General features: G+C 39.8%; 1 protein-coding gene across 1 annotated transcript in view; it reads left to right on the forward strand.

Annotated features, from left to right (window-relative positions):
- Nucleotides 1-24,806, forward strand: part of EFNB2 (ephrin B2) — a 44,909-nt gene extending 20,103 nt beyond the window's left edge. Inside the window, 7 exon segments of the mRNA XM_017862990.1 lie at nt 2,215-2,498; nt 18,743-18,835; nt 19,554-19,667; nt 21,115-21,335; nt 21,337-21,378; nt 21,381-21,434; nt 21,436-24,806. Of these exon segments, the coding sequence (XP_017718479.1) occupies nt 2,215-2,498; nt 18,743-18,835; nt 19,554-19,667; nt 21,115-21,335; nt 21,337-21,378; nt 21,381-21,434; nt 21,436-21,510 (883 nt within the window). The 3' untranslated portion in view covers nt 21,511-24,806.
- The last annotated feature ends 2,173 nt before the right edge of the window (nt 24,807-26,979 follow it).

Here is a 26,979-nt window from a genome sequence, read left to right on the forward strand (position 1 = left end):
GGGAGCATTTTGAATGAAGAAAGAGCTTAGTGAGCCAAACTTGAGACATAGGGTGTAACGTGGGAGAGTTTTAAGACTTGCAGAGATGTACAGCTTGGAAGGGGGTGTAATGGTTTTTCTTAAAAGAGCTGAATGAATGGTTGAGGAAATGGGTACATCTGGCTTGGTAAGGATCCTGATCTCTGAAGCCTGGGAAGCCCCCGGGGCTTGTAATTTAGGAATACTTCCTCTAATAGTAGCTAACCCTTATATAGTGCTGTCTGTGCAGGCTACAAAAGGAGCAGATCTAGGATAGAAAATGTTTGGAGTGGTATGAGAAACCCTAGGCAGGAATTGACTCCTGGTGTTTGTAAACCTTAAAGATGTCCTAAAAAGGTCAAGGAATAAGACAGGAGAAAAAGGAAGTGTCAGGAAGATGATCAATTTAATGTTTATGGAATTTAGTTTGTACCTGCTGCCCAGCATCTTGCCTGAGTTTTTTAACCTCAGCAGCCCATCAGAATTACTGTGTGTATGTTGGAGAGTCTGGGGGAGATGATGAAATTAGCCTCATCCACAGACATTCTGATTCAGTCTATTACTTGAGAAACTGAATTGTGTTTTGTCCGGAAAGAAGATTAAATTGTCTAGAGAGAACACATTGGCATTCACAAGGTTGAGGGGATACCACAGAGAGGCTCCCTGTGATCTGCATTTGTCAAAAGTTCTAGAGAATTCTCAACAGTACTCACATGGTTGTTTTAAATATATCATTGTTATAAAAATTCATTTTTAGTTCTGTTTCACAGAAAGATTTTTTTTTTTTTTGAATGAATAAATGTCCTATGTCCTTGCTAAAGGAGCTCAGTTAAAATAAAAGGGGACCATCCTTCTCTTTTGGGGTTGTACAGTAACACATTCCCAAGAAAGAGGTAACAGCCACATACATTTTCCTGCCAATAAGGAGTGCAGGTTTTCATATGAATCCATAATATAATTTCTGTTATGTTTTATGCTGCTTCATAACCACACTCATGCACTTTTCAGCAAATTAATACCATTCATCAGCATAAATCATAAGCTATTCCCTTGGTATGGGTTTGAAATTGGGGTGCTCTATCATCCTTGCTTTTTCTCTTAGTGAATTATGACCCTGTGGTCATCATGGCTGGTGGGCATCTCTGGTTAAAGAAAAAGGTTGAATTGGAAGGATTCAGAGGCGATTCTTTGTTCTCAGGCTTTAATATTTTAATGAGCCTGCAGGCTTGGCTGCTTACGAACGAGCTGGGATTTCTAAGTGTGTTGTTAGTGTTAGCACTTGTAGAAGGATGTTCATTAGGAAGTTCTTGTTTCAGATTTTCAGAGAAACTCCCCATTAAGAAAGATCATTCAGGAGCATGGCTAGCAAGAAAGAGGATGGCGAGGAGGGAGGCTTTTAGCGATAAGCATGAAGAGAATGTTGTATCAGTAGTCTTAGTTCTAAAGATTTGCTTCTGAGAATTAATTGGAGCAAATGCGTCTCAAGGGAAGAAAAAAAAGATTTCTAGAGCAGAGACAGTAGTTGTTGTCCTTGCAAGTGGAGGACTCTTCATTTTGCAGCTGAATCAATACTACAACTAATTATTTCTGGTTATCTTTTATGCATTTGTAAGACATTTCTTTTGTTCAGTGTAATAAAAAACCCATTGTTTGATCAGTGACTAACTAATTATGATAAGTAATTTGAAACATTCTTGATGAAACTTGTCTGTTAATTAACATCAACAGCAAATGGAAACTAACAGGACAACAAAGTATTAGTGGATCCACTGTTCCCTCCTATTGATGAGATCTCTCTGTGGCATGCCCAATAAACTAAAGCTGCCAGTGGTTAAAAAATAACAAACATGTGGGATGATCTGACTCACCATGGAGGAAAAGTTATTGTCAGGTTACACAAAGGAGTACTGAAATATTACAAGCGAGAGGGTGGTAAAGGAATGTCAGCAGGTAGCCTGGTCCTGTGGCTTAGAGGAAGGAAAGTGGTTTCTTTCTGTCTTTCCTTTTCCTTTCGAAGCTTAATTCCAAAATACATTCATCCCATATTGATCTGAAGTAAGAGACTTTTGATACATAAAAGCATGAATCTGAAAATATGTAGTATGGGATTATCAGCATTGCCTGGCTATCTTGTAACTATCATTAATACTGTTAATTTTTTATCAACTCATTGGCATTTTTTTCTTATGCTTTTAGATTTCTACCTGGACAAGGACTGGTACTATACCCACAGATAGGAGACAAATTGGATATTATTTGCCCCAAAGTGGACTCTAAAACTGTTGGCCAGTATGAATATTATAAAGTTTATATGGTTGATAAAGACCAAGCAGACAGATGCACTATTAAGAAGGAAAATACCCCTCTCCTCAACTGTGCCAAACCAGACCAAGATATCAAATTCACCATCAAGTTTCAAGAATTCAGCCCTAACCTCTGGGGTCTAGAATTTCAGAAGAACAAAGATTATTACATTATATGTAAGTATAATTTTATTCATTTATTTTATAGAAATTAAGATAAGCTATATAGGTTTGTATCAATTTTTTGTTTCCTTAAAATTATTGTGGCAAATAATTTGGTGAGAATCTTTGCTGAAAATTGTGCCCCTTTTTTTTTTTCAAAGAAACCTTCATGGAATTTGGGACCCTGTGCTAGCAGTATTCATTAAGTATACATACCCAAAGAGAGAGAAAAAAAAAAAAAAACACTAGAATCCTTAATTAGTATTGAAATAAATGTGTTATATGAATATATTCAGCATCTCTACTGACAAAACCATTGTTCAGGACCATTGGTGGATTTTGATAGGTAAATCTTGTGCACTGCGTTTTCTCTTCACCCATCCATCCATTCATTCACTCATTCACTCATTCATTTCATATTTATTCTGTGCCAGAGACTGTGCTTAAGGGCTAGAGATTCAGCAGTGAAAGGTGGTAAAATAGTATGCTTTCCTCAAGAAGTTATCAGTCTAGAGAAGGTGGAGCTCATAAATTAGAAAGATGGGGATGACAGGCAAAGGTCACATTAAAACCAGATTCAGAAGAAAAAGACAAAACTTGGTTTTCTCAGTGAATTACTGTTTTTTGCATATATATATGTAATTTGACACGCTGTTTCAGGAAGAGATGGTATGTATCCTTTGGGTCATATCTGAGGCTAACTCGCGAGGACGTGAAGTCAGCTGAGGAGCACATTTCGAGCCCATGCCTACTATGTGCAGATCTCTCGTCAGCGTTATTCCCAGGGCCCCAGGTTTTGTTAAAGTCTAGGTGACTCAGACAGCTGTTTGCTTCATTCAAGCAATGAAGTCTTTTTTCTTAATTTCTTTGATTTAAAATTATACTCATAACTGGGTTGACTTTTCCAATGGCTTGGTTACCATAGACTTCAGTTTATTAGGGAACTGCTATCTGCCATTGGTTATTATTTGCCCCAAGGTGGACTCTAAAACTTTAGGTAGGAGAATCTTGGTGATCGAACTGAAACTCTTGCGTCTCGACCTATGAGCTGCACTTTATTGTTATTTTATTTTTTTAGACACGGGGTCTAGCTTTGTTGCGGAGGCTGGAGTGCGGTGGCAAGATCACAGCTCACTGTAGCCTTGAACTCCAGGGCTCAGGTGATCCTCCCACCTCAGCCTCCAAGTAGCTGGGACTACAGGCGTGTAGCACTGCACCCAGCTCAAGAGCTACACTTTAAAGCACAGAATGAAAACCTATTTTTAAAGCCAACTTGACACATAGAGTAGCTTACTGAGAATTAGTAACAACAACAACAAAAGAGAGTGGTAGAGTATATACTTAGTAAGGAATAATTATTATAAAATAAAAGCATTCTGAAATGAAACAGGTAGATGGGGTAGTCAAGTATGCAGAATAATAGGGAAATCTTTGAAAATGTAAAATAGTTACCAGGTAAAATAAATGGAAACTTTAAGCTTTTGGAAGCCTAACAATGTGTTTATATTAGTGAAGAATTTTTTTTTTTTTTTTTTTTTGAGATGGAGCCTCTGTCTATCGCCAGGCTGGAGTGCAGTGGCGTGATCTCAGCTCATTGCAACCTCCACCTCCTAGGTTCAAGTGATTCTCCTGCCTTGGCCTCCCGAGTAGCTGGGACTACAGGCATGCGCCACCATGGCCGGCTAATTTTTGTATTTTTAGTGGAGACAGGGTTTCACCATGTTGGCTAGGATCGTCTGGATCTCTTAACCTCATGATCCTCCTGCCTCAGCTTCCCAAAGTGCTGGGATTCCAGGCGTGAGCCACCGCACCTGGCCTTAGTAAAGACTTTTAAAGTAAGACTTTTTCAGTGAAAGCTACTGTTTAGCATAACATTTACAGGGAACTGAAACTGATCAGATGCATTTATTAAGGAGGTTAATGCCCCTGGGTGGGGCAGGAGGAAGAAGGTACTGGTACGGGAATAGTGGACACACTAAAGATGAGATGCTCTAGGGCAGTGAATGCATGTCCCTAAGGCGTGGATGCAGCCCAAGTCCACTGGTATGCCAACAGGCCCCGAGTCTCTCCCCTTCCTTTAGCTTATGACTTCATGAAAAATGCTTTGCAAATTCTAAGTTCCCACTGGGCGCAAGTGGAATTTTAGTAAACATTAAGAGTTTAACCTTTAGTGTGAAATAATATGCAAGCTATGCAAATAAAGAATTGTTTACCAACATCTCTTTGCTTAATGTAGTGGGCATTTAGTAATTGCTTTTTATTAATACATGAGAGATTTGTATTTAGAAGCACCGTTTAATTTATAATTATAATATTAATCTACACAATTATAGCATCTATTATTTCCTTGTTTTGGAAACTCTTCATACCGCACTAACAGGTTTATTGCAGTTACTGAGCTACTGTGGCCATCAGAGCTCTCCTTAGAGTTAGGATTTACCATGCAAAAGCATATAGTAGCCTGGGATAAATGAATCTTTCTTAATATGGAATTGAGGGTCTCAACTCTGAAACTACGAGAGGCTATTTGGATGTTGCTTTGGGGGACCGTCATAAGGGCTGGGTGAAGGACTCAGGGCGCAGGGCTCAGAAGTTTGCCAGGAAGTCCAGTTGAGACTTTCAGCAGAGTTGAAAGACTTCCACGATAGTGTAGGCAGAGGAAGGCGCTTCAGATACTTGGGAAAATATAGAAGCCAGTTTCTCACCCACCCTACAGCAAAGCTCATTGATCTACAAATTTCCCTAGAAAGGAAATGGGAAATGCAGAGAACAAATGTTAAAATAGTTTTAGAAATTAATATTGACTTTGTTTTGCTTCTGCGAAAGTTCCAAGACACCGAAACAATTAATGGATTTTAAAAAGTCGCTACTTTGCATGTCAGACAAATGCACACACATACACACAGTCAAGCTCTGTACTGGCTTTTTTGAGAAGGAAAGTGTTTGAAGTTAGTCATTTTTATATCAGTACATTTATGAATAGTGCTAGGTAGCATGACGGAAAGTATTAAAATTTACATGTATATTTTTAACACTTCAAATCGTTGGTTCACTTTGAGACAGTACATAATATTGGCATTTGAGTTGCTTTAATAAATGCTACAATCGGTTTAACCCCAAATCTGAGTGTCTAGTTGGTAAGCGCCTTCACAACCAGCAGTGTTACAATAAATACCATGTTTTCGTGTGCTGATTTCTTTCCATGGAGAGGAAAAAGAGATCTGATGCTTTGGAGGAGTGCTTGACTTTCTTCCCCCAGGGAGGAGCAGTCCAGAGGGACTGACTTGCACTGCGGAGTACCCTACATGAACAGCATTTCGAAGAATTCAACCAGGAACCTAGAGTCCTACTTGCTAGTCCTACTTCCTGAGCTTAATGAGAAAGTCACTTTATTTCTTTGAACTTTAATTTATTTCTCTAAAAAGCACTTTCAGTATTGTCATTGTTCTGGCTCATGATGGCGGTCTCCTCCGGTTTCGAGCCATCTGAGGGCTGGGCATACAAATCCAGTGTAGGAGCACTTGTTAGTGTGGCTTCAAATGGACAGGATCCTCTGTAAATTCTTTAAAAACATTTCATTTGATTTGTGGTGCTACCTGCTTTCAAATATAGTCATCACACTTGTGAGTTTCAGACATGAATATGAATTTTTCATTTGAACTGTATTTTTAAACACAGTAAGTGTTCACTAAGTCCCCTCAGGATATAATGTGGCAAACTGATATGCGTCCTCATTCATTCTTCTCATAGATGGTTACTTGCTTTTTAACTTGTGGCAAAATTGTATACAAAGGGTCGCCAACTTAAAATGGTTCCACTTAAATTTTTCAACTTTCTGATGGGTTTATTGGAGTATTAAGTGTATTTTCAATTTAATGATATTCAGCTTACCTTGTGCTTATCAAGTATCAAGACATAGCCCCACCTAAGTCAAGGAGCATCTGTATATGGGTTTTTATTCCTGTTTAGAATTGACATTTTCAAGTGACCTATTTCAGTAATTAGCCCTGGGCCTAATTTGCATAATGAGATCTCCTAATCTTCAAGTGATGCAAAGATGGAGATATTATGGCCATGTGGTCTGAAGAGCCCTTTTCTTTATTACGTTCAGATCTTTGATTGCCTTAAAAACAGAGTAGCTAATTTACATAACCTATAGTTATTTTTATTATTGTCTTTAAAGTTTTTTTTAATGTTCATGAAATAACTGTTTGGAAATTGCCCATTTTCAAGGGAAGCTGTGTCTTAGACTTACTAAATGCTCCATTTGTTACTGGGAAAGCCTTCTTGTGTTTGTAGCCTTTATCCATAGAGTTTTCTTTGCAGCACTTTCTGTGCCTGGTTTAGTTTCTTTTCAGAGGTGACACCCAAAGCTGAATGAGTCAGCAGGTTTGGTGTGTTGGCCCTTTGCAACAGCTGTCCTTACCAAGGTTCTGTGGGCTGGTGGTTCTACCTTCGCATAAAACCTTGCAAAATAACCCACAAAGAGGTTTTCGTCACACTACCAAAATCGTGTGAGTCAGAGATGGATGAAAAATGAATGCCGTTGTGTTCATACTTTTCAAGTTGACAGTAGCTACGGCAGAGCTGTTAGACAAAGAAAACCGTATTAAAGAAGCACCTCCCAATGTAGCTTCATGTGGCTTTTGCATTATTTTGCTGCAGATCCATAGCTAAGACACATCTTGTGGCATAGTCCATAAGTCATCTTTTCTAAGGACTGTTTGATTAAAGGTTGTTCTGTGAGATCCACCCTGTGGTATTCATGGCATCTTCTTGGAGGCCTCCCTCACTCTCCATGCCTTGGCAAAGTCTTCCTTAAGAAACACTGAACGAGTCTGGAGAAGCTGCCATTTCTTAGGGCCCTCATTGGTTCAGTTGTCTATAGCTTTTTTTTTTTTTTTAATAAAGAGCATGTAAAATTGGAAGGCTCCACAAACAGCTTTGCTTTTTTTTTAGACGTGTACTCCACTACTAAGCAAAATCACAAAGTAAAATGCTTGCACAAATATAATGAAACAATATTCTTAAAAGAATCAAAACAGAGGAACTTTAGAGTCTTGCTTATGTTGTTGAGCATATATTTGTTTTCTTCTCTGCTTTTGATTTACTTATTTCTGGGGTGTAGGTTTGGCAAGTAGCACTGAAATGTACTGAATGCACTGTTCTTTAGCAAGATAGTTACGGGAGCTTTCAAATGTCCTCTTAACAGATAGATTTCTTTTAGAATATAGAATGTGTGTGGGCTGTGTAAAGCGATTATGTGCTTTATTTGATGAATTATTTATGTACTATAAATGTAGCAAAAGCCACATTTCCATCATTAGATGTAATCCCATTTGGTGATACAACAACATCAGCCTGTCATTTGGGTCCTCGGACTGAGGGGTGAGGATTTATGTTTGATACCTTGCGCACAATGGCCGAGTTCAAGCATTTAAACACATTTTTATTTTTAACCTATAGCTCTCATCTTTGTAATAGGATATTCATCAGAATGTTGCCAGAGACTGTGCATTTGGGTTCTTGAGGGATACAGCACCACCACCACCCTCCCCGCGTCCAAGAGAAGCAGATCAACATCTTAGGTTGAGAGTCTGGGATCTGGAAGACCCGAGTTCCTGAGTGCCCTTTGACAAGTAACTTAACCCCCCTCTGCCTCAGTCTCTTCATCTGTAAAGTGGGAATAATGACAGCACCTGCTTCACAGGGTTGATGGGACTCCAGATGGAGTGGGATCTATAACATGCTTATTACTTCCACCCTTGACGCCAAATGCATATAACTAAGAGTTAACTTTGGAGCAGGGGAGGAAGTATGAGGCTGCAGGCTAGAGGCAGAGCTGTGCTCGGCTGCAGGCTGGAGAGGATGGGCCCCAAAAGCTTGGCTGATTTGACGTCCATCCATAAAATGGAACTCCAGAGAGTTTGCACGTTTCAGTCATGCTGCATAACTTAATTATAAGATCTTCTCTCTGTCTTCTTTGAGTGTTATAAAAGCTCTTTTGTCCTTGAGCTTCCTTTACCAAGAAACATGCATTTATGTATCTTTTTGTTCATGGAATTGCCCAAGCTTGTTAGCAGATCCTTTGTAAGACCCAAAAGAGACAGACATGGGAGGAGTCTTCAGATACATATAATCATTTTTCCCAATTTCCATGTCACCAGCCTTGCCAGGACTTTTTCTCAGTTCCCTGTTACACAAAGAAAGGAATGTGTCTTTATTGATAATTTTAGCAGCATCCTAACGTGGTATAAATCGTCTTCCAGAGAAGAAAATGTGTCAGGGTTGCGTTATCACTGAGACTAGCCGGGAAAGTAGATCAGTCCATTAGTCTGATAATTAGAAGCGTTGTTTCTGTTATTTCTTAACATCATGTGAACTCCTTTTCTGGCTGTATTAAAGGTTTTCCCAGTGTGTATCAGTGAGGCTCCTTATTGAATTTAATATGAATAAAGATAAATTCTTTACACTTAGGGATTAAATTCTCAGCTTCTGCTTGAGATTGCACTGAGAAACTTCTGGCTCTCAGGTGTAATGGAGTCACGACCATGGGAATGTCTGTCCCATATGGCTCAGTGTGTAAGAAGAAAAAGCTGTTGTGGATGGAGCCTCTGTTCACATTACATGACATCACCTAAGCCATCATGACAGCAAGAATGATTTAGGAATTGCTCAGAATAAAACTGCCTTCATTATTTCATAAAATATATCTTGGTATCTTTGGCACCTGTGTTTATGGCTTTTTCAAGGTTCACTGGGATTTATAAATAATTGGACAATACTAGAGACCTAGTACAAGTATGAAAGAGGACAGGCTTCTTTCTTAGTAACCTTTAAACATTCATCCAGAAGATAAAACTTTAAAGCAAAATAAAACACGAAAATAGCCAAGACGCACAGGCAAACACATACATAGTTCTTAAGAGTCACATTTGTTCCTGAAGTTTCAAAATCTCAGGCTGGGTGTTTGATCACTTGGGGAAGTGCTGTGGCCTTCACATAGCTCTTGTCTCACTTTGAAGTCTAGAGACACAGGTCTTAGGGCAATTTTTATCACTGTGAGAAAGCTGAAACCTAGAGAGTGTGAGTAGCTTAGTACAATTCCGTTGGCCATCAAATGTCAGAATCAAAACTCAATCCAGGGCCACTGGACCCTTAGGCCAGCATTGTTAGTTTACAACAGTGCCTCCTGGGTCCAAACATCTAAGTGCACATGTAGCAATAGTAAAGATAGTATGCAAGCATATATAACACATATGCAGAGACAGCAGAGTATATGTACACACATGTTGCATACATAGCAACAGCAGAGAAGCTCACGAACTATAAAGGATGGACTCTCTGCTTGTATCAGACATTTTGGTACTGACACTTTGTCATATATTGTGTAACATATAACCAGCTTGCAATCATCTGCCCCCAAAGTTCAACTAAAAATCCTACAGGGTACTAGGAAAGGAAGGCCATGGGGAAAAGGTGGTTATGATGGCAATTTGTTAGGTCTTATAAATTTTCTTTTTCTTTTTAGACATACTCTTAATTCCATTTCTTCAATAAGTCTATACTGTTTTGTGTTTTTGTGTTAGCAAGTACTTTGAGCCCCTCAATAGAAAATTGCTACATAATATAGTTATTAAAAATAAAAATCTCTCAAACATACAAGTAGAGGTGGTATGAGACTTCAAATTGCCTTAGCCAAGTACAAGTGCAACAGTTTTGTTGACTGGCTGGCCGGCTGGATAGACGGACTGATGGATTGGCAGACCCTCAAGCTGGAGGGTAATTGATCTCGTTACAGAGGAGGTAGGCTGGGTGACAGTTCTTCTTTGCAAGTGGCTTTTTGCATTGGTGAAGTAGCCTGTTTTGTTGTTCCTGATGTTAAACAGGAGATGAAGCAAACATGGGAAATTGCTCTGGATTCTTAGAGTATAGAACATGTCCCCTGGACGGAATAAGGTTCATGTGTAGGGCAAATTTAGACAGGGGCACCTGATTGGGGTTACTGCTGGTCTCTAAATGGTCAAAGCAAACAACATGTCCATCTAAGCTGTGATGCCATGAGAGTGTTGCGTTTTCTCCTCTGCAGTGTTATATTCTAAACTGTCAGCAGATATTAATTCGGTCGCTGGTGAAGTCCCACCGCCTAGAGATGAACTCTGCCTCCGATGGGTGTTTTCCACTTCAGTGCCACTCGTCTTGCAATTACTGGGTCATTAATATCATTGCATGCAGTTAGTGACAGTAGAATGAGCTAGAGGGTTGTGGGATGTGCACCCTCCCCACCATGAACTTTTTACTCGGACCCTTTCCTAGCTCCACCTTTTCATATTTTGGCAAGGAAATTTTAATGGTCGAGACTGTCAGAATCTTGAGAGTAAGGCACTGGATTATGTGCTGGAAATAATTCACTCAAACACATGCTTCTTCGTGGTTCTGAATATTTTCAATAGATGTTATCACTGTCCCTTCTCTGGGAAGTTTCGTGTTAAAAATCTGATGCTTAAGTATAGCTAATATAGACAATAGGGAATTATGTTTTTATCTTTAGAACTCTTGCATTATTCTTTTCTTTAAAAATGTGAGCTTAGTCATTACTATTGAAGTGGGCATCTGGCCACCTATTTTTAAAACACAATTCCTCTATCTTAGTGGATTTTGGCCCATATTAAGCATATTAAGGCTTTTTTTTTTTTTCTTTCAAGACATGGGGTTTTATTGGGGGCTTATATACAGGAGAGAGAGAGAGTCCAGTGGCAATGGGCTGGACAAGATATCCGCATGGCCCTGTGCAGTGAGCTGGGCAGGAAAACTGCAACTGCTTGCAAACAGCATGTAGTTATCTATAGCATTTCCACTTAAAACCATCCCGCTAATGACTTCCACCTGGCAACCTTCATTTAATCCAGAACTTAGGACCTCGAGTCCCTGTACGGCCCATGTTCCACAGGATGGGCCGAGGGCTCAGGTGTGCCTTCTAGACAAAGACTGACTCTCCACATTGGCCATCCCCGGATTCCCTAGCTCAAGACACATGTTCAGGTGTGTCTAAGGCTGGCTCGTCTATGTGAAGTTATTTATTCTTTACCATTGACTCTCATGTTCCCACTATGTTAAGTTTTTCTGAATTACTGTGGCAATAAGAAACAGTCCCTTAAATTATACTAGAAGAAAAGCCTTTTTTTTTTTCGTTTTTTATTTTGAAATTTTTTTTTTTTTAACTGAGAGATTCCACCTGCGTAAATCGTCATAACTTTTAACAGTAAGATCTTAGACTTAGAAAGTGATGTTTTTCCTCAACAGAATTTATTAAAAACCAAGACACCAAGGTGTTCCAAGCAATATTTTGAGGGGAAACAACTCCATAAATAATCTTATGTGGTTAGACATGTCTCTAGCAAAACAAAAAAAAAGTCAGGGGTTGGGGGAAGTGAAGTTTATTGCCAGTACTGTCTGGTCTTTCTCAGAAAAGTGTCAGTGTCCATCACTGAGCCTGGAGGATATGTTTTCTTGATCTATACCCGCTATGTGTACACGTGCTTGCACGCACACACGTGGACATGCACACATACACATGTGCACCAGCCATCACTGCTTTCTGCTCCTCCGTCTTTTCACTCTGAGTGTCTGTAGCCAGTAGCTTTCCAGGTCTGTATTGTCAAAGATACCTGTGGCCCTGAATGTCTTCACTGATTGTTACTTGACATTCATACGGTTTTTAATGGTTGAAAGGCTTTATGCGAAAGCTCCTGTTCTAGATACGGTGTTTATTGCTTTATTTTGTGACTGTTCTCTCAGTAGATTGACCTCTTCCCTCAGTGTCCAAGCCTCACATAGCATGATGGCACCTGCAAACTCAGTTCTGTATGCTGGTATCCTTTCTCTTCCCAAGTAGAAGTAATTAAGTAATATATGTCATCAAAACGTTTTAAGTGCACATATAAACAAAAACAACTTACCAAACTGCTTCAAAGTTGTTCCATTTTTAACACTCTTATTTCTGAACTCTGGGTAGAATATCCTATTATTGTTCATCATGAATATTTGAAAGGAAATGAAACTATACCATTTTCTTTAAGAGCATCCATTTGTACTTGATAGCGTCTTCAGTTATATTTCAACACTGACAAACAGGAGGGGAGGTCTAAATTGTGACTCAATTTTAGAATCTACATTTTCCAAATTATTGTTTAGTGCAGAAAACTAATTAATTGTGTTGCATAGAAAAGTCGCTGAAGCTAAGCCAGTTATTACTTCTTAATGCATGATTTACTGCTTTAAATTTTCAAAACACAACCATAGCAATGTGGTATTAATTCAAGTGATTCTTCCTATCATATTGAACAATGTTTTCACGGGTGAAAAACTCACACATCCTACATCACTAATAGTTTATACAGTGTTTTAGCTGTGGCTCCCTGCATGCAAAATAAAGAGTTAATCAAATGTCAGTGAGAACTGTCTCATCAAGTAGAGAGAGGGCTTGTTTTGTTTAAATTAACTTTGCTAAATATGATTTTCTTTTTGAAAATAAATTCTTCTGTGTTTTTCTTTCTTCAAGTGAGGCCATTTAGGGAAGTATACCACATAAAACTTTTGCTCTAAGATAAGGCAAAGTTGGTATTATAGGATGAAGTGCTATGTGATTTGAAGTAATGCTGAATTTTTTCAGTATATTCAGCTAAACAAGAATAATGAGGCCCTTGGAAAGACATGATTATATTTCTCATTTTTCTCATTTTAAAGTCACAGTGAAAAACACATAAAAGGAAGAAGTTAGAAAAAAATGAATGAAATTGTGGTTTTCCTTTTGGCAAATTAAATAGATGTTTCTGTTTCAGAAGATTTTATTAATTACCTTTAAAGAAACAGTCATTTGTTTTTGGCATTCAGTGAACATTATCATTTCCATGTTTAGAACTTTTCTTCTAAGTTAGCATCTTAAAAGATAACTGTGAAGCTCAAGGCATTCAGCTACGTTAATTTGAGTTTCAGAAATTGAATTCTTGTTTCTAGAGTACATAGTTTGAATTGATGTCACGGTGTTAAATAGATAAATCTTAGCTTCCTGGGTTGTATATTCACATTAATTATTATTATTTTTAATAAGCCTTCTTATTTTCAACTTACCTTTTTTTTTTTTTTTTTTTGGACACTCAGATTTGATAGCCCTGTGGTAGAAGAAAACAGTAATACAGTTTGGTATGTTGTTGTGTTTATGTTTATTTTAAAGTCACGGCTTTGCTTTCCATGTTGTTACTGGATTATGCTTTTTTTAGTTCCTCAGTTTGCCAAGATAACAGTCTTCCGATCTTCAGAAGTCTGTGTCGAGCTTACAGAAACTGATGTGTAGGAAGACTAGCCTAAGAAATCCAAATTAGCAAGGCTAGCATGTGAGAACATGCTGGAAAAGAATAGCTCCCATAGATGTTGACAGAGAATGTTCATAAAATGCTGCTTACTTCGTGGTCACATGAGAGTGAGTTGTGTCCAGTGCAGCTGTATGTAAGGGCATCGTTTTTGTTCTTACAACTCTGTGGTTTCATGACCCTGGATGCTTATTGTGTCTCTCTGGTGGACTTCTTCAACAGAGTTGATACAAGTCCTTGCTTTCAAATGTCCATCAGCCCTCTGGCTTCACCCCGGCCCCGTCCAAATACGCTACATTTTAAAATAATTTGAAATACCCTCCGTAGGATTTCTATTTCTTCGTGCTTCATTCTTTCCGTAAGAACTGTGATACCATTATTCTGTAGGATATTTTTGTGCTTCCCCTGTTTCGAATCTCTGTGCCAGTGACACCCATGTATCGGCACAAATCCAGAAGTTTGACTGTCCATCTGATTAGCACACTCTTAGCAATGTGGTGGACTAAACACAGCCAAGATGTGGGGCTGGAGCTTAGCCTCCTGGGAGCGGAGCAGTGAACATCAGATGAAGACATGTGAAAATGGAGTACTACTTCCTCTTCGCGGGGATGGGCTAAAAAGCACAGCCAGAAATATTCTTGCCCTTCGAGTCTGCTTTATAGTTACTCACTGGTTCTCTTTTTTTTTCCTACTCAGATAACCAGTATACTCTTCCCAGTGACTAAGAACTGTAGGTGCAAATAGATGGCAAACCGCAGATGGCGGCTGTGTGGTTTCAGATGTGCTCCTGAACTTTTAGACCATGTGAACTCAGGGAACTGTTTTTGCTGAGCAGTAATCTCTGCCCACTGGAAATGAGGCCCTGGGGGGAACAATGTAGTGACTTCTGTATACTTACTACATGCAATTAGACCGCTGAAGCAAAAGCTTTTAAAAGCAGACTGTAAAATGCCCATGTATCTTTATTAAGCCTATTTTCCAACTGGATAGAGAAACTTTTCTAGTAATTTTTAAATTTATAAAGTCTGTTTTTTTCCTGAGCCAAGGGAAAAAGACTATCTGGGCACTAAAAGCTTAGTTGTAACAGTGTTACTTTTTCTGTCTCTGAATGATTAAATGTGATTTCGTCTATTTAGCAATACTATGATTGTGGCTGCATTAGATCATGCTGATAGAAAGATAACAAAGAAAAACTTAAGTATAATGAACTAACAATTTATTTTCACTCTTTCTCTAAGTTAAAAATTCCTAGTACATTCAAATGAACAATGAAAATAATTGCAAAATTGTCTCCTGAAATGGAAATAGATTTTTTTTTATTTCCAAGCATTAGCAATTTCTTGTTATTTTTCAAAATCAGCCACTAAGCCTTTCAAAACTTCTTGGTGACTGTTGCAGGAGAAATCAGAATATTAATCTTGTGGTTTTATTTCAGAGTTCGCTGCCAGGAAGGAGGTATAATTGGGTTAGGAGACTTTTTTTTAGCTGTGTCACTGTTCAAGGAGGGGGTTTGGAAGCTTGGCATAAGAATTACATTCCGTGATGAGGATGTAGCAGGGGAGAAGAAAGGTGATTTTCACTATGGGAAGTTATACTTACATCAAGTATAAAATAGACTGAAGTCATTTTGAATTATGTTATACTTGTAAAGTTTACCTCCTGGAGTTTCAGTTAGTACCAGCGTACTAACTGGGTTAAAACAGGGTTATTCATGACAACTTAGATCATTTCTAACTCATGGCAAAAATCTTCCCTGGTGGAATGTGTAACAGTATTTTCAATGCCCCTTTATAAGCAACCAAGCATTTGGGATGTTAATTTAATGTTAGTAGTGAATTTTTCAATATCTTTCAGTAACCTTTGCAGGTCACAAGTTGACTTAAAAGGAAAAGAAGCAAAATCCTGAATATAGCAGAAAAACTGTCCTCGCTCAGACTGTTCAGCCCACTTTTGCTCACCACCCTGCAAGCACCCTCCCCCAAACAAGCAGTAGCCTGGCACTTCAGAAGAACCTACAAAAGCAGCATCTGTAGATTTTTTCTTATCCAACTCTAAGACTTGAAAGTTTCCCTCTTCCCCCCAACACTTTTTTTTTAAACCAAGAAATAAAAAAGTTTTCACTCTTAAAGGTGCAAAGCAGTTTCATTCTTATGCAACATAGTCTTCCTCCTACTGTCTTATAGTCTGTGGATGTTAAATTATAGATTCCAATTGAATTTTAATACTCTAGAGATTTTACATTTGTGGTTGTCAAGACACCATTTTGGGTAAACCTAGGGAGCTCCACACAGAAGCATTGATATTCAGAAAAGGCATTGACCTAGAAATTAAAAGACAAAAAGTCAAATAATGTTCACCTCTTGTGCTTCCAGTTGGACAAAGTAGAAGTCATCAGTAGTTTCTCCCTCTGCAGATGCAGTTCTCAATTCTATTTACAATTAACTCTGCTCTACTGTGCATGTCTTTCTCTTCCTGATATTCATTTAATTGTTTTTCTTTTGGATCTGAATCTTTGACTGTCTTTTCCCCTTAAGATTAAAATAAATTAATGTATATTCCTCCCCTTTCTTTCTGTGCACTGCCCTTCAGATCTCATTATGTCATTTTTTCAGCTTAGTGTTGAAACTTTCAGCAACAAAAAGTAAGTCATTTAACTTTGAGTTTGAGTGCACTTTTGCATGTAGGTTCATTTATGTGCATGTGCATTTAAAAACATTGGGATTCCACTTGAATTAAGTAAACCAAACATTTTAAACCATCAGCCAAATAGAGACATCAGCTTTTCACTTTTCTCTATACGCAGACACATCCTAATTTGTTAGAAAAATCAAACAGGAAAATTCTCAACAGTTAATTGAAGATTATAGCACTGCTCTGAAATGGTCCAGAAATAGGGTCTGCTCATAGAAACTCATAGTTTGAAGCCTTTGGGAGGAAAGGATACTTTGAAATTTAGGCACATATTTGGAAGAGGGAAAAGGGAAAGAGCAGAATGAAGAACTGAAAAAAAATCACACTGGGGCCTGTCATGGGGTGGGGGGCTGAGGGAGGGATAGCATTAGGAGATACACCTAATGTAAATCATGAATTAACAGGTGCAGCATACCAACATGGCACATGTATACATATGTAACAAACCTGCACATTGTACACATGTACCCTAGAACTTAAAGTACATTAAAAAAAATTTTATAGTCACATTAAATAATTTTTAAAAAAAGAACTGAAAAAAGACTTTTTTTAGATTCACAGAAGTGTACGAAATTTTTAGGTTTTTTTTTAAGCTGTCTGCTGAGCAGTTTCTTAATAGTCTACAATGTTTGTATCTACAAACAGATACCGTCTGCTTCTTACTACCCTTCCAAGACCATTATTATTGTGGCAATTATTGCTCAGTTTCCCAGCAAAAATTTATCCATAGTTACAGAAGAATGAGATGGGATTGTGACACTGTAAAGTTTAAGCAAGCACTCAGAGAAGCACAGTGATATGTATGCACAGAAGGGGCAGCCTTTGTTTTGAGGAAAACAGTGAAAGTAAAAGTTAATTCAAGACCAAAAGACAAGTAAATAAGTGCCTTATTTTTGTAGTTAATATAATTTCCATGGAATGCCTATTTCTACTATAAATGCATATAGAACTTGTTTGCTGACCCACTGTTTGGAAAACAAACAATCCCATTAGAAGAATGTCTTTGGGATTTATTTTACCAGAAAACAATCCTTTTTTCAGTCCCTTGCAAAGTACAATGTTACAAGACTTTGATAATCAGGTAGAAAATGGATTTAAATTGCAGAAATGTATATGAAACACTTTTGCTCCTTGCCCCTTGAACTTTAGGGGAATGAAAACGTCTAGCACTCTCCACCTTCTTTTCTCTCCTGGAACTTGAACTGTAATTCAAAGCCTGTTTCTCATTAAAGTACCTGGCAGCCTATCTCTGTACAGCTTGAGTTACAAAGCTATTCAGAGACCTCGCTGGTCTAAAGAGACAGAACATGGATGTGTTTAAATAGAGCATAGGCTGTTGAAAAAGAAAATGCTGAAAATGGTGAAATGATTCTGTCCTTCCTTCCACTCCTTACTGCCGAGGTGGAGAGGGAATTCAGTTGGTGAACACCAGCAAGTGGCTGATAAAAGTCCCCACTTTCTCTCCAGGGCTGCACCGGACCCAGAATGAGTGGTGGGCATGTGTGTGAACCCTCTATTCAGCCAGAGTTTTCCTGCAACACGTAGTTTGGTTGAAGAGGTTGACTGAGGTTGACATTGGCAGTAATAACACGTGTGTTCTTCTGATTTACAAAATGATAGAGGAAAAGGGAGATTTTGAAGACCTGAATTCTGGTATACTTCTTAAGCATGTATAAGGCTGAAGAAAGAAGACAAGGGTTGTGGGAGGCTCCTGGTCTAGTGTTTACAGAACTTGGATGCTTGACAAACAGAGCGTCAAGCTAATTGTTCTTGAAGCAGGAAATCTGCAGTGGAGGAAGCAGGTGTGGGGGGATGATTACCACGTTTGGAAATGGCTGCATTAAGTATTTTGCTCTTCTGAGTTTGGCCCCAAAAGAGTCCATAGACTTTTTGAAAGATGCCATCCCTTTTATTTATAGACTAACATTAAATCAGTCATTTGTGAAGGAAGGAGAAAGTGCCTAAATAAATTTGGAGTCAGATAGCATACATGCGGCAGTGTTTCCGATATCCATTTCTCTTTATTTCTTTTCTTTTCTTTTGGCTTTCAGCATCCCCATACTTTCAGAAAACTTGTGACTAAGAGTGAATTCTTATTTTTCAAATTGTTTTCAGACATTTCATGTTCATGTAAACTTGGCTTATTGATTTCCTGATTTTTCTTTATTTTTTTGTTTTGTCCATTTTATTTTTAATCAGCTACATCAAATGGGTCTTTGGAGGGCCTGGATAACCAGGAGGGAGGGGTGTGCCAGACAAGAGCCATGAAGATCCTCATGAAAGTTGGACAAGGTAAAGACCATCTGCTGCTTCATGACGCCACTGTGACCTGGTGTAGCCCCCAGCTAGTGTGGTGCTAATGTTGCCGACGCCCACCTTCATTCGCTCTTTAGTTTTCAAAGCAAACCCTACTGCACTTTGAGCCACTGACAGATTTCCTCAAGTCAGTGTACTAAGCTTTTATTGGAGATCTCTCTAAGAGTTGAGGTCAGCAAGGTAGAATGTCTATTGCCATAGATAGATAGATAGATAATTTCTTTTTAAAAAGCAATACACTTTGGTTCAAAATCAGAATATCCAGAATGAAAACTAAAAGCTTGTGCAGTTTTGCTCATTTCTGAATCTTGACTACAGAAGAGTTTTGTTCATTGTGACTTTTCCAGTGTAGATAACCTATTGTGCAGAAAGAAATAATTATTCTTCTAATTAAAAATTGGTATAGTAGTCAATCAACTTGCTCAGTTAAATTGAAATGTCATCTGCAATGCTTTGCCTGCCAAATGCAAGAATCCCTATAGTTTCCACAGATGGCCTCACGATCTAAACCTCTGAAATAACTAGTATAACCATTTTGTTTTAAAAGAAAAATTATATTCTTGTATTTCACAGTACTTTGCATAAACACTCTTATGTTCATTGCTATTCATGCCTGTTGAAATATATATGCAGCTCCTAAAGCTAGATATTGTCAGATGTCTGTGCGGTAATTAATCATTTGTTTTTCATATAGCTGCAAGTTCTGCTGGATCAACCAGGAATAAAGATCCAACAAGACGTCCAGAACTAGAAGCTGGTACAAACGGAAGAAGTTCGACAACAAGTCCCTTTGTAAAACCAAATCCAGGTATAACAGCATGGTCTGTGTATGTGGAGGTCTGTGGGTCCCACATTCTTAGTAGTATCTTAAAAGGTAGAGCAGTCTAAGGACTTCTAACCAGTTAGGATTAGCTAGTAGTTACAGTGATCAGGAATCTTTGCTGTCAGTGAGTCATTATTAATTACACTTAATAAGAACAAAATAACTCATTCCAATGAAAGTCATACATTCAAAAGAGTAGAATTCATGAGCTGTAAGTGCCAGTTATTAGAACTACTCTGTCAGGCCAAAGGTTTCATTGGCTGACATTTTATCAAGCTGGTTGTCAACGCCAGCCTAAAGCTGATGTTAATGTATATGTAATTAATGTGCTAATCCCTCCTCTAATTATATCTAATCCACAGAGGGCCTAATTGATCCTCTTCTAAATTTTAAATGGTAACATTTTAAAATATTGCATAATAGTATTTTTTCAGGTGGTTATCGTTATTTTGTTTCACATTTGCCATGTAAAAGAAAATATTAAACAGGTCCCTGACAAAAGCGTAGAATACCAGATAAAATTGTCCGTCATTGACCTTCGTTTTCTTAACAGTCTTGGAACAAATAGCTCTGTATTTGTTGCCATGCTAATGCATGTTTGATAGAGCAGCTGTTGAGCAGACATCAGCAGTTTTGTATTAGGGATCTGTGTGCTTGGTTGGTAGTTGTGCGACTTTATCATCTGCAGCAGTATTCCATCTCTTTCCAAGAGTCAAGGAGGGAAGTTGTTATTTCTAACTTTCAATGACAAGATGTGTCAAATTCTTGTGACAAACTGATAAATGGATAATATAATGATGCCAGGCAATTTTTTAGTGCTTACCATTTGGGCTGGCAGTCTGTTCAGTGTGAGAGTTTCTGCTGCCTTCCAAATATATTTTAAGTGTAAATCAAATAATACAGACGAGTTACGAGCTGAACATTTTCCCAGGCCCCCTCACTCCTTCCGCGTTCCCGAGCTGTTCTGCCTGGAGGCCGGGCTCTTCTTTAGAAGGCAGGACCTTTGAAGGTTCGCATGAAACACGCTTTCTCAAAGGAGGCGGAAGAGCAATACCACATGAGCGCTCACCGCTGACCTGGAGAATTGGCCACTTCCCTTTTTCTTCCCTGCGGCTGCCCCAGGCTGGCTAACACGGGTTAGAAGATGAAGCAAGATCAAGGGCTGGCTGGCACCGACAGTCTGTGCTCTTGCTGGATAATGATACAAAGGAAACCCTGTGGCTTGGGAGGGTAGGAAAGTCCCCCCTAGAGAGAGATACCTCTCATTTCCATTTGCCTGAGCTCTTAGACGAGGTATTGGCGAGGCAAAGTCCAGCTTCTAGTTAGTAATAAGCCTGGCTTATTTTTCACGTGTTTAAGGGTCATAAAAGCAGTCCATCAGCACCGGCACAGCAGTAACCCTCTCTGACCTTTTCTCTCTCCGCGTCTGCAGGTTCTAGCACAGACGGCAACAGCGCCGGACATTCGGGGAACAACATCCTCGGTTCCGAAGTGGCCTTATTCGCAGGGATTGCTTCAGGATGCATCATCTTCATCGTCATCATCATCACGCTGGTGGTCCTCTTGCTGAAGTACCGGAGGAGACACAGGAAGCACTCGCCGCAGCACACGACCACGCTGTCGCTCAGCACGCTGGCCACGCCCAAGCGCAGCAAGCCAGCGGCAACACAACGGCTCGGAGCCCAGTGACATTATCAGATCCCGCTAAAGGACTGCGGGAACAGCGTCTTCTGCCCTCACTACGAGATGGTCCAGCGGGGACTACCCGGTGTACATCGTCCAGGAGATGCCCCCGCAGAGCCCGGCGAACATATACTACAAGGTCTGAGAGGGACCCTGGCGGTACCTGTGCTTTCCCAGAGGACACCTACTGTCCCGATGCCTCCCTTGAGGGTTTGAGAGCCCGCGTGCTGGAGAACTGACTGAAGCACAGCACCGGGGGAGAGGGACACTCTTCGGAAGAGCCCGTCGCGCTGGACAGCTTACCTAGTCTTGTAGCATTCGGCCTTGGTGAACACACACGCTCCCTGGAAGCTGGAAGACTGTGTAGAAGACGCCCATTCGGACTGCTGTGCCGCGTCCCACGTCTCCTCCTCAAAGCCATGTGCTGCGGTCACTCAGGCCTCTGCGGAAGCCAAGGGAAGACAGTGGTTTGTGGACGAGAGGGCTGTGAGCATCCTGGCAGGTGCCCCAGGACGCCACGCCTGGAAGGGCCGGCTTCTGCCTGGGGTGCATCTCCCCCGCAGTGCATACCGGACTTGTCATACGGACCTCGGGCTAGTTAAGGTTTGCAAAGATCTCTAGCGTTTAGTCCTCACTGTCTCTCACTCGTTCTGTTACCCAGGGCTCTGCAGCACCTCACCTGAGACCTCCACTCCACATCTGTATCACTAATGGAACACTCGTGTCTGGAGTCCCCTCCTCCAGCCGTTGGCAACAACAGCTTCAGTCCATGGGTAAATCCGTTCATAGAAATTGTGTTTGCTAACAAGGTGCCCTTTAGCCAGATGCTAGGCTGTCTGCGAGGAAGGCTAGGAGTTCGTAGAAGCGGGTGGGGCTGGGGAAAGGGCTGGCTGCAATTGTAGCTCACTGCTGCTGCCTCTGAAACAGAAAGTTGGAAAGGAGAAAAGAAAAAAGCAATTAGGTAGCACAGCACTTTGGTTTTGCTGAGATTTAAGAGGCAAGTAGGAGACACGACAGCACACACAGTGGATTCCAGTGTATGGGGAGGCGCTCGCTGTTATCAAATAGCGAAGTGCAGGAAGAAAAGCCCCTCTTCATTCCGGGGAACAAAGACGGGTCTTGTTGGGAAGGGAACAGGCTTGGAGGGAAGGGAGAAAGTAGGCCGCTGGTGATATATTCGGGCAGGACTGTTGTGGTACTGGCAATAAGATACACAGCTCCGAGCTGTAGGAGAGTCGGTCTGCTTTGGATGATTTTTTAAGCAGACTCAGCTGCTATACTTATCACATTTTATTAAACACAGGGAAAGCATTTAGGAGAATAGCAGAGAGCCAAATCTGACCTAAAAGTTGAAAAGCCAAAGGTCAAACAGGCTGTAATTCCATCATCATTGTCGTTATTAAAGAATTCTCATCTATAAAAGGTAGGTCAGATCCCCCTCCCCCCAGGGTCCCCCTTCCCCTCCGGATTGAGCCTTACGACACTTTGGTTTATGGCGGTGCTGTCTGGGTGCCAGGGCTGCAGGGCCGGTACTGATGGAGGCTGCAGCGCCAGGTGCTCTGTGTCAAGGTGAAGCACGTGCGGCAAGCCTCTTAGGGTCCTTAAGACGGAAATAAATTATGATGTCCAGGGGGAGAAGGAAGATAGGACGTATTTATAATAGGTCTATAGAACACAAGGGATATAAAATGAAAGATTTTTACTAATATATATTTTAAGGTTGCACACAGTACACACCGGAAGATGTGAAATTCATTTGTGGTAATTAAGTGGTCCCAATGCTCAGTGCTTAAAAAAACAAATTGGACAGTTACTTTCTGGGAAAAACAACATCATTCCAAAAAGAACAATAATGAGAGCAAATACAAAAATAACCAAGTCCTCCAAAGGCATCTCACGGAACCGTAGACTAGGAAGTACAAGCCCCACACACCAGGAAGTCGATGTGATTGCATCATACATTTAACAATGACAAGATGTTCCGGCATTTATTTTCTGCGTTGGGTTTTCCCTTGCCTTGTGGGCTGAAGTGTTCTCTAGAATCCAGCAGGTCACATTGGGGGCTTCAGGTGACGATTTAGCTCTGGCTCCCTGCTCCTGTCCTCCCCTGCACCCCTCCCTTCTGGGAAACAAGAAGAGTAAACAGGAAACCTACTTTTTATGTGCTATGCAAAATAGACATCTTTAACATAGTCCTGTTACTATGGTAACACTTTGCTTTCTGAATTGGAAGGGAAAAAAATGTAGCGACAGCATTTGAAGGTTCTCAGACCTCCAGTGAGTACCTGCAAAAATGAGTTGTCACGGAAATTATGATCCCCTATTTCCTGAACCTGGAAATGATGTTGGTCCAAAGTGTGTGTGTGTATGTGTGAGTGGGTGTGTGGTATACATGTGTACATATATGTATAATATATATCTACAATATATATTATATATATCTATATCATATTTCTGTGGAAGGTTGCCGTGGTAACCAGCCACAGTACATATGTAATTCTTTCCATCACCCCAACCTCTCCTTTCTGTGCATTAGTACAAGAGTTTCTTGTAAGCCATCAGAAGTTACTTTTAGGATAGGGGAGAGGGGCAAGAAGGGGAAAAATGGGAAATAGTCTGATTTTAATGAAATCAAATGTATGTATCATCAGTTGGCTACGTTTTGGTTCTATACTAAACTGTGAAAAATCAGATGAATTGATAAAAGAGTTCCCTGCAACCAATTGAAAAGTGTTCTGTGCGTCTGTTTTGTGTCTGGTGCAGAATATGACAATCTACCAACTGTCCCTTTATTTGAAGTTGGTTTAGCTTTGGAAAGTTACTGTAAATGCCTTGCTTGTATGATCGTCCCTGGTCACCCGACTTTGGAATTTGCACCATCATGTTTAAGTGAAGATGCTGTAAATAGGTTCAGATTTTACTGTCTATGGATTTGGGGTGTTACAGTAGCCTTATTCACCTTTTTAATAAAAATACACATGAAAACAAGACAGAAATGGCTTTTCTTACCCAGATTGTGTACATAGAGCAATGTTGGTTTTTTATAAAGTCTAAGCAAGATGTTTTGTATAAAATCTGAATTTTGCAATGTATTTAGCTACAGCTTGTTTAACGGCAGTGTCATTCCCCTTTGCACTGTAATGAGGAAAAAATGGTATAAAAGGTTGCCAAATTGCTGCATATTTGTGCCGTAATTATGTACCATGAATATTTATTTAAAATTTCGTTGTCCAATTTGTAAGTAACACAGTATTATGCTTGAGTTATAAATATTTTTTTCTTTCTTTGTTTTATTTTAATAGCCTGTCATAGGTTTTAAATCTGCTTTAGTTTCACATTGCAGTTAGCCCCCGAAAATGAAATCCGTGAAGTCACATTCCACATCTGTTTCAAACTGAATTTGTTCTTAAAAAAATAAAATATTTTTTTCCTATGGAAAAAGTGCCTTCAAAGTACTTCTCTTCTTTTCTTTTCTTTTCATTTTTCTTTCTTTTTTTGTTTATTATTTTAATTTGCCTTCCTTTACTCTATTTCCCCCAAAATTACAGTAATCCGGAGACTTCTGTCCATGGACACTGTGTGCCCACTTTTCAAATCGGGATGTGCACATAACACAAATACTAATTTTGCTAAGAGCCATGAGCTCATTATTCCCCATAAAACCACGAACTCACATTTCAAAAATAATATAAAATTGTATAAAATCCTAATAATCCTCAACAGAAAATCTCTCTAGTGGCGCCTGAATCGCACAGTCAGAATAGTTACCTACAAAATTAGCTGTCTCAGGAAAAAGAGGGAAATGTACTCTTATCTTACACTTAATTCCAAATAGATCTAGTTTCCATAGAAGCAAAGCAGCTGTCCATCGCTTCATTTTTCTTGACAGAATAATCCTAGGGAGAAGGAAAAGTCAAATGTTTTGTAAAACATGGATGAAAGCACATTTTGTGGTACTGGTTGAAGGTAAGCCAGAGGCCAGCTGTGAGTTTAAAACACACTTTAAGTGGTCACCTTGCTGGGGCAGGTAACTACGCTGAGGGGTGTGATTACTTTTCAGGCCTCTTGTAGTCTTGGATATTAAGACTGATCATTATACTTCCTGGGTAGCTTTTTAAACAGCCAAGAGTCCCACCCATAGCAGAGAACTTGACCACCCTTGAGATCTGAGTGCTAAGATCTTTACAGTATCTCAGGTTAATCCCTGCCTAGGAGTGAGACATTGTAGGTAGGGAGGACAGGGAAAGGCTCTGGAGTCAGGAAGTAAGCCAGAAGAGTTCCCAGGTCTGACTGACTGGCCCCAGACCACACCCCAGTCAGTGGAAGAAACCATATGTTTCAAAAGTCCCCAGGTGATGATGAAAGGCTGGTTTGGACACAGGGATCTACACAGCTTAGCATAGTACTTGTACTAGAGAAATGTTTGTGAAATAAATGCCTCCCTTCATCAACAGCAACAAATATCCCCAGAGGCCCAGCGTTTTCGTTGATGCTACAGTCATAGTTTCATCTATTCCAGGATTTTATCCTGCTGCACCCATCTGCCTTCGGTTGCAGATCCAAGTTTATGGATGCAATTTTATAGCCAAGCTGAACCCTCGACCCTATATACCAAGGTCATTTCTGATTAGTCTGGGCAAAAGAAAAGAACCAAAGTGAAGTAATGCATTTTCAACCTTTACTTTGTGGTCCCTATTACAATATAAATTACCAAATACACAAGGTCATGGTTTGGATCTTGTTTTTAGATCACGTTTTCTGAGTAAGCCAAGCTCAGCTAAGAAACAAGATTTGTCCACTTGTTCTTTTCACCTGGGAAGAAGGAACCACATGCGGAAGCTCCCTGCAGAAGCTCCCTGCAGAAGGCATATAACCAGATGCCCTTTGTTCTGTCTGAAAGGTGCGCCCAGCCTGCTGTGAGCACATTACTGCTCTGCACAGGCAGGTGTCCCTCAGCCAGCAGCCAGCTCTCTTTGTGATCAACACCCTTTTTGGCAAAGCAGATAACCATTCAAACCCTGGGATAAAGGTTCGCAATGGAAATGAGAAAAAATAAAGTATTCCTTCCTGGGTAACTGCTGTCCAGCTTAGTGTCAGTCTCTGAACCCAACCCAGAGAAGAATTAGCAAAAGGAAAAGAAAACTCCAGAGTAGTAAAACTCACTTTCCTCATGTAGGTTAAAAAAAAGGACCATTACTCTACTTTTTGATTGGGTAGCAAATAGGTCTCAGGTGGCTCAGGAGACACAGTAGCTACTGCAGTACCAAGGACACTAGCCTGGATTTGCTACTGCTTTGGTTTTTACTTTGGATGGATTGTTGAATTTTGTTTGTGATATTTACACTACACACTTACTTGAAGGCAAATTTGCAATGTTGTCACGGAAAAGAGTATTTCCCCCTCCGATTCATTAATCCAGGTAGAGAATCATTCATCAGTGATTTGAGGGGGGTGCTAAAATGCTGCATTTATTTGTAATAAAATATAGCAAACCAGGTAGGTTAATCCATTTTTAGATGTGTCCCAAAAGCTAACGATACATGCAGCTTAAGATGTGTATACTTTGATAACTTGATTAGTGGAATCTCTTTAAAACAATTTTCATATGAAGTCA

This window comes from Rhinopithecus bieti, unplaced genomic scaffold (assembly GCF_001698545.2).
Source record: "Rhinopithecus bieti isolate Rb0 unplaced genomic scaffold, ASM169854v2 scaffold_64229, whole genome shotgun sequence".
NCBI lineage: Eukaryota > Metazoa > Chordata > Mammalia > Primates > Cercopithecidae > Rhinopithecus > Rhinopithecus bieti.